The following is an 8444-nucleotide window of genomic DNA, read 5'->3' as shown; positions in this document are numbered from 1 at the left end:
TCCCCATTTAGTGATCATCAGAAAATGTGGTTAATATTGGCCATACTGCATGCTGCCTCTCCATCTATCCCCCAGTGAGCAAAATTTGAGCTCAGTATCAGTATTTCTGTAGCACAGTGGATGGAAGCTTGGAATATTACTCATCTATTGTTCCCTGTGTGTATTTAACTCAATGATTTTTATACCCAGTGAGATGGTTTTCTTTGTTGACTGCTATTACAAGGTTTTTTTCCCCTCTGCAAATCTCTGAAGCCAGGTGTTTATCTATTTCTGTTTTGTAGCTCCCCACAAAAGCTCATGTCATACAAGAGAAATATTATGTATTTTTAATATAGCTAGCTAGAACAGTGAGATGTGATGTTAGTCATGCAACAATTGATGGGATGTTCCTGGGATTCCAAGTCCACAAGTTACCTCCAATTTGCCTATGCTTGAAACCTTTACTAGGCTATGTTTATGAGTTTCAGAAAGGTCTGTTTTAGGTTTGCCATGGTTCTGGGTTAAAAAGGCAAGATTTTTGCCTTATCTAAGTATAATGCTCATAGTAAAAGAAAGGCCTCACTTCAAGTTAGTATTTTTAATCTCTATTTTTTCTAACCAAATCCTCAAATAAACACTTGACTGACTGACAGTTAGTAGGTGTTACCTTCTAATTTGAAAATGAATTTTAATTTAACCTTCACATTATTGAAGAAAAGTATTACTATTCACTCAATAATCAGATTTAATTGGTCTGAGGATTTAAATGTTGCCTTGACACCAAACATTTCAAACTGTGTATATTTCATGACTTTAAATGGACTCCTGAGACCACAGCTACCAGATATATTTTATCAGCTTGTGGTATACTTCTATTAGCAAGCAAATGTAAAGGCCCAGTTGCTGATATTTGAAAATCAAAATCAAAATGAAGTAAAAACAATGGGTTTTCTGATTTCTGGACTGCATATGATACTTTTTTTTTTTTTCCATAGCAGAGATTGACTGTATATATTGTTTTCTTATCTGTCTTTTAATTGGCATAATCATTAAATATCTACCAATCAATATGACACTAAAAACACAAGCAACAAAAGCAAAATTAGACAAGTGGGATTCCATTAAACTGAAAAGCATCTTTGCAGCAAAGGAAAAAATGATCTACAGAGTGAAAGGCCACCTACAGAATGAGAGAAGATATTTGCAAGCCATACATCTGATAAAGGATTAATATCCAAAACATGTGAGGAAACTCCTACAACTCAAAAGCAAAAAATTAAATAACCATTAAAAAATGGGCAAAGAGTTTAAATAGATATTTCTCCAAAGGAGAAATACAAATGGTCAACAGGTATCCGAAAAGATGCTCCACATAACTAATCATTGGAGAGATGCTGATCCAAACCACAATGAGATGTCATCTCACATATGTTAGAATGGGTGTTTTCAAAGAAAAAAAACCCAAATCAAACACAACCCCTGTTGGTGAGGATGTGGAGAAATTGGAACTCTTGTGCACTGTTGCTGGGAATGCAAACTGGTGCAGCCACTGTGGAAAACTGTGTGGAGGTTCCCCAAAAATTAAAAATAGAATCAGCATATGACCCAGCAATGCTTCTTCTGGGCATATATCCAAAAAACCCTGAAATCAGGATCCAGAAGAAACCTATACACTCCGATGTTCATTGCAGCTATTATTCACAATAGCCAAGATACAGAAACAACCTAATGTTCATTGGTAGATAAACAGATAAAGAAAATGTGGTATATACACAAATAGAATATTATTCAGGCTTAAAAACAAAGGAAATCCTGATGAGAAGGATGAACCTGGGAGATATTACGCTAAGTAAAATAAGCCAGACACAGAATAACAAATACTATGTGAGTCTAGTTATATGAGGTCTTTAAAAAAGTTATGCTTTCAGGGCGCCTAAGTGGCTCAATCATTTAGAATCTGCCTTCAGTTCGGGTCACGATCTCAGGGTCCTGGGATCGAGCCCTGTATTGGGCTCCCTGCTCAGCGGGAAGCCTGTTTCTCCTTCTCCCACTTCCCCTGCTTGTGTTCCCTCTCTAGCTGTCTCTCTCTCTGTCAAATAAATAAATAAAATCTTTGAAAAAAATAAAATAGTCATGCTTTTAGAAACAGAGAATAAAATGGTGGTTACCAGAACTGAGGGAAGAGTGAAATGGGGAGTGCTGTTCAAAGGACATCAAATCTCAATCAGGTAAGATGAATAAATTCTCGAAATCTGCTATACAACACTGTGCCTATAGTAAACAATACCGTATCGTGTGCTTAAAAATATGTTAAGAGGGTAGATCTCATGTTAAGTGTTCTTGCCACGGTAAAAATATATATATATATATTTTTTAAGATTTTATTTATTTATTTGACAGAGAGAGAATGAGAGAGCACATGAGAGGGGGGAGGGTCAGAGGGAGAAGCAGACTCCCCGCTGAGCAGGGAGACCGATGCGGGACTCGATCCTGGGACTCCAGGACCACGACCCGAGCCGAAGGCAGTCGCTTAACCAACTGAGCCACCCAGGCGCCCCGGTAAAAATATTTAAAAAGTATATCTGCTGATCATAATATCCACCATTAAACATGTCCCATATTTCAAATGTTCTGTCAGACTTTTTACACGCATTAAAAATAAGCCTCATGATATTTTATGAGATATTGTTTCTATTTTAAAACAAGAAAGTGAATTCCAAGGAAGCATGATAAGTGTTGCTTTTGTCTAATACAGTTTTGCTACTCTCACCCAAAGATGGGGACATGGCCTATGCGTAACATCTGTAGGGTGTGAGTTTATAATGATCACATGATCAAACTTGGACCAATCAAATGAGCTCTCTGGTATTTTTCTCACTGAAACTGGTGAGGAAGACTTTTCTTCTATTAGCTCATAGAACTGGATATAAGTGGATCTGATGTAGACAGGAGCCATGTTTCCCGCTATTTAAAGATAAAACCCAACTTTGACAGAAGACGTGAGAGAATACCAAAGAACTCCTAATGACTTTGAGTGTTTAGACCTAATTATAATCAGAGTTTTTCAATTTTGGCACTGCTGACATTTTGGACTAAGTATTTCCTCAGTGGGGAAGGGGCCTCTCTGGTGATGACCTCTACGTGACACTAGATGCCAGAAGCACCCAATTTCCTGCAGTTGTGACAAGGATGTCTTCAGACATTGTCAAAGTTCTCCTGGGGAGTGGGATGAGGAGGGGCAAAATCACCCCCTATTGAGAACTACGGAGATATAACTAAGAATATCATCACCACTGTGTTGGTCAGTTATTCGAGCTATGAAATCTCCATTTGCTTAAACTCATCTGCATTTGGTCTCTGTAAATTATAACCAAAGGAATCTTGACTAGTTTGAAAGTGATCAGTAACTTGCCCAAAGTCATAGAAAGTTTTGGAGCACTTTGCTAAGTGTATGCCTTAAGGAAAACGAAAGGATTTACATTTTCATATATATATATATATATGAGAGTGCGTAAGAGGGACCTGGAAGCAAAGAGCTTTAAAAGTAAGTTTTTCCATGTGAATGAGTGAGTGAGATGCACTCCAGGCCTGGGGTGGAGAAGGATGTGATGCGCCGTGGGATCTGGGGCTGGGCAGACAGTGGGCAGGATAGAGGTGACCTTGGAGCAGCACTTGGAGGACACAATCAAGAATCTATCCATTGTTGGAGTCCTGTGCATGGATTCACAAGGACCTAATCTGGGCTGCTGTGGGACCCCATCAAGTGAAGCACGCTGGGGGGATTTCTGCCTAGCCCAGCAAGCTGCTAAGCTAACCTCAGACCCCACTTATTTTCCTGTGGTGTCTGTAGAATCAGCTAACGGGAACATTAGGATCCAGAAATATGATGGCATCACTGTGGCAGTGCAGAAAATGGCCTCTTGACATCTCATATCAGCTCTCTAGCAGCCTGTCACAGGGGCTTGATGCTACCTGTGCTAATTATCTTGTAGAACTATTAAAGTTCCAGACGTGAGGCCATTTATCTAGTGTGCATTGGGCACTTTTCTATTCATTATAAACTGCTTTTTGACACTCAATGGACTGACATCAAAATATTAGTAAGAAAGCCTCATTTTATGAAGCAGCAGGCCCAGGTCACTTTGTACACAGAATTTGATTTTGTTCAATAAATCTGGTTGGAGGGGGGGAAAAAAAAGTAAATTTTCCAGATTGCTGACCCATGAAACACATTAATTGAGAGGTGCTTCCCCCAAAAATGTATTCTGAGTTCAGCTATGTTTGGGAAATGATTGGTTGAACTAGCCAAACTGCTTTCTTTTTTATAATAGGATAGCTCAGAGACTCTAGTATGATGGTGTGCTTTAATAATCTCCACCAGTTTCTCAAGTTTCTTTGACCAATTTTTTTTTAAGATTTTATTTATTTATTTGAGCCAGAGAGAATGAGAGAGAGAGAGAGAGCACATGAGAGGGGGGAGGGTCAGAGGGAGAAGCAGGCTCCCTGCCGAGCAGGGAGCCCGATGCGGGACTCGATCCTGTGACTCCAGGATCATGACCTGAGCCGAAGGCAGTCGCTTAACCAACTGAGCCACCCAGGCGCCCTGACCAATTTTTTTTTAACAGCCCCAGATAACATCTTCCAAGACTAACAGTCTGCAGAACTCAACATGGTAAGTGCAGTGACCTACCGATGTGAAAGGCAGGCCAAAGAACAGAAATTTAAGGATAAAGAATGACGTGTTCTCTGTCCATGGAGAAGTAGATGGAAACTTGGACATGTGGAAGCTCATAGGCCCCTTTGCTGAGTAGGTTTATCTGCATTTGGAGACAAGTGGAGAGTTATGACAGAGCCTCTAGTCTATAACAAGAGTTTAGACACTTCCCTCCGAAGGCAACCAGAGAGAGTTAATGGGAGTCATCTGACCCCCTGTGACCTTGGGAAATCTCTCTGCCAGGGGGTGGAAGGCAGACAGCAAGGTAAGACTGCAGGCGAGACAACCATTTAGGATCCACTAGAATAAATCACAACAGAAGTTGTAAGGGTTTTAACTAAATCAGTGGCAATGAAATTGGATGAAACAGAGTGATTTGAGAAATAGTAATGCAAATGATTGCCTATTGCTAATCTTCCATTTTATAATGCCATTTTTAACCACTTTGGTAGGCCATCTTAAATTCAAAGACCACATTTTTGTCACAGCAGTGAAGAAAATACTATAGGAAGTTAATAAACATAAGTATTATAGCTTTCTTAAAATCTGGCCTCACTAGAAGAGGGTTTATTTTTTTTTAAGAAATATTTCTAGAAGCCAATTCTATGAGCTCCATAATAGACTCCATTTTGACCCATAAAACATAAAAATACTAATGTATCCTATCCTGATATTCTAATACATAGGTGTCATGTCTGCTTTGAGCCCCTTGTGTGTAGTTTTCTTGGTAAATTTGCAAGTAGAAAGCATCAAGTCTCCCCCACCCTTGCTCCCTCCATGTGTTAAAACCACTGGGGTTGTAATGGGCATCTTTGGATCAGATACCTTCTGGCTCTTGCTGTTTTTGTTGCCTGCATGCTGGAAGATAAGGATTTGGCCAACCAGCAAGGGCTTGCACAGGGGAGCTCGCAGGGTCTCACTCATGCCTGGCAGCATGTGAACACTCAGTGTCATTATGCAAGTTATCATCAATCAGCAGGCAGCTGCTTTTAGGACTTCCAGCCAGCAAGGCAAACATTTGTGTTCCTGGCTTCCTCCCTGAGCATGCTGGACCTAGGGCCCATCAGATAAGAGAACTGCACACACAATCACTGCCCGCTGCTCTGGACCACTTGAACAGATGTTCCAGGTTGGTGTCGGGATGCTCACCTGGCAGCCCTGTTGGAGCTCAGAGGAAGACGTGCAGATTGGAGTTTGCTCAACACAAAGGGCTTTCTATGAAAGGATTGGGGAGGAAGAGGCAAAGCCGAAGATAAATCTAACAAAACATTTTTCAATAAAATAGACTGGATGCTGTAGACACTGGAGTGCACAAGAACAGCCTAAAACAAAATGCAAAAGATAACAAAAACCATTTGGATCCTGATGTAATGACAATAAGGCTGGCCAGCTGTATTAAAGGAAGAGGAAGAAAGAACACTGATTCCATAACCAATAAATACTTCTGAGGCACATACCACGGGCCCAGCCATCTGAGGGATACAAGATGAGAAGCTAGGACCTAGCAGTCCAAGAATTTGCAATCTTCTTGGGCAGAGAAGACAAACCCAAGGGAACGGAGTAGGTATGAACAGAGCATGCTGTCTAAAGCTTGACTTCACTATAGGGAACTCACAGGAGGGGTGTGAACCAGAGCATTCTAACTCTGCAATTTTCTGTGAGAGAAGTCCTTTAGGCCTCTCAGCAGATAGAGGCCTGCAACACCCCTTCTTTAAAAGGGAGGGGTCAATGTGAGTCCAAATAGACAGGAAATGCCCTGGGGGGTAGGGTGTATATACCAGAATCTCCCAGGAGCAATAAAGATTTCATTGCACAAAACAGAGGATCATAGGGGAAGAGAGGAAAAAATAAAACAAGATGAAACTAGAGAGGGAGATAAACCATAAGAGACTTTTTTTTTAATTCTTATGTTAATCCCCATACATTACATCATTAGTTTTAGATGTAGTGTTCCATGATTCGTTGTTTGTGCATAACACCCAGTGCTCCATGCAAAACGTGCCCTCCTCAATACCCATCACCAGGCTAACCCATCCTCCCAGCCCCCTCCCCTCTAGAACCCTCAGTTTGTTTCTCAGAGTCCATCGTCTCTCATGGTTCGTGTACCCCAACCATAAGAGACTCTTAATCATAGGAAACAAACTGAGGGTTGCTGGAGGGAAGGGGCATGGAGGGATGGGGTAACTGGGGGATGGACATTAAGGAGGGCATGTAATGCAATGAGCACTGGGTGTTATATGAGATTGATGAATCACAGATCTGTACCCCTGACACCAATAATTCATTATATGTTAATTAATTGAATTAAAATAATTAAAAAACATGTATTTTTTTCATTGCACATAATCGCACAAATATGGTGGTTAAAAAGCAGATTCCTGGACCCCACACTAGAGCAACTTTTTTTATTTTTTATTTATTTATTTATTTATTTTTTTTATTTATTTATTTTTTTTATTTAAAGATTTTATTTATTTATTTGAGAGAGAGAGAATGAGAGACAGAGAGCACGAGAGGGAAGAGGGCAGAGGGAGAAGCAGACCCCCTGCCGAGCAGGGAGCCCGATGCGGGACTCGATCCCGGGACTCCAGGATCATGACCTGAGCCGAAGGCAGTCGCTTAACCAACTGAGCCACCCAGGCGCCCCTAGAGCAACTTTTTTTAAATAGGTCTGACATGGAGTGCTAGGAATCTGCATTTTAAGCAAACATCTCACGTGTTTCTAATGCAGTTGGCTCAAGCCTTTACTTTGAGAAACACTGCTTTATAGGTAAAAGGAAATAGAGGGAGTTTAGACTAAAGTTGTCCTAGATTATTAACCTTTCCCTGATGTAGAGCCTTCTATAATCTCTTTGGAGCTGCATTAAAGAATTCATGTGTTTGTTTATGGATGTTGTATTTCTGAGGAGAAAGTCTATAGAATTCATTACATTCTTCAAAGGGTCTGCCCACAACTCCACCTAGAGCTATTAATCTCAATGATATTTGTTTTGAAAACAAATTCCTTGTTTAATTCCTCCATCTCCAACCTAGACCTAAAAAACTCTCATTCTCTTTAACTTCTATGGTTTCCAGCTTTAAGAATTCCTCTCCCAAACTGAAGGCCACAAATCCCTCCAACATCTGAGCCTTCCAATCCTTGATATCTATCTGTCTTATTGGATTCATCACATTACATTATAATTATTGGCTTATGTGTGTTTCCCAGTGGAAATCTGAGGCAGTTGATGGCGGGGACCATGGCACTGAATTGCTCTAAACAGTTTGCCTAACCAAGACCTAAGATGTGTCTAGTGCACAGAAAGAGTTCAATTCATAATTTCTAATAATTGAATGGATATGTGTGTATATGTCAATGTTGAGAGATATGGGGAACAGAGGAAATTTATTCCTATTTTTAATTCTTACTTGAAGCTGTAATTGAAGAACAGTCTGGTGTTGAAGACAATCCAAGATAGAGAGATTGCAGTAACCCCTCTAAGGTCCTTATGTCCCTGGATATTGGACCAGAATCTTGGCACTGCCAGTTCCAATGGTGTGTGGCCCAACTTTTCAAGGAGTCAGGGAAAACAGAACCCTTACATCAACTATGATACAATTACCAATTATAGCCAAACTCAACCAAGAGAGATTTGTTTCTCCAATGACAGAACTAATCCTATCTCCCATTGAGAGAAAAGCTAGATCTTAGCGCTCCCCGCCTTGGCTGATCTCCCAGGACCTCCCTGGTTTGAGGAACAACTGCTAGTTA

The 8444-nt window shown here is 40.5% G+C and overlaps 1 protein-coding gene across 1 annotated transcript; it reads left to right on the top strand.

The window, feature by feature from the left end:
- The first annotated feature begins 2168 nt into the window (after positions 1-2168).
- LOC123326038 (ragulator complex protein LAMTOR5-like) lies at positions 2169-3903 on the top strand. Its single transcript, XM_044919051.1, has 2 exons — positions 2169-2207; positions 3616-3903. The coding sequence occupies exons 1-2, from the start codon at positions 2169-2171 to the stop codon at positions 3901-3903; spliced, it is 327 nt and encodes a 108-aa protein (XP_044774986.1).
- The last annotated feature ends 4541 nt before the right edge of the window (positions 3904-8444 follow it).

This window comes from Neomonachus schauinslandi, chromosome 10 (assembly GCF_002201575.2).
Source record: "Neomonachus schauinslandi chromosome 10, ASM220157v2, whole genome shotgun sequence".
NCBI lineage: Eukaryota > Metazoa > Chordata > Mammalia > Carnivora > Phocidae > Neomonachus > Neomonachus schauinslandi.
The sequence above is the reverse complement of the archived record's forward strand: the minus strand, read 5'-3'. Positions and strand labels throughout refer to the sequence as shown.

What these genes read in the sequence shown, in the direction of transcription:
- LOC123326038 (XM_044919051.1), top strand. Translation starts at nt 2,169, where the DNA reads ATGGGGAGTGCTGTTCAAAGGACATCAAATCTCAATCAG. An exon ending in GGACATCAAATCTCAATCAG is followed by an intron (nt 2,208 to 3,615) that starts GTAAGATGAATA and finishes GGGGCTGGGCAG; the next exon opens with ACAGTGGGCAGGATAGAGGT.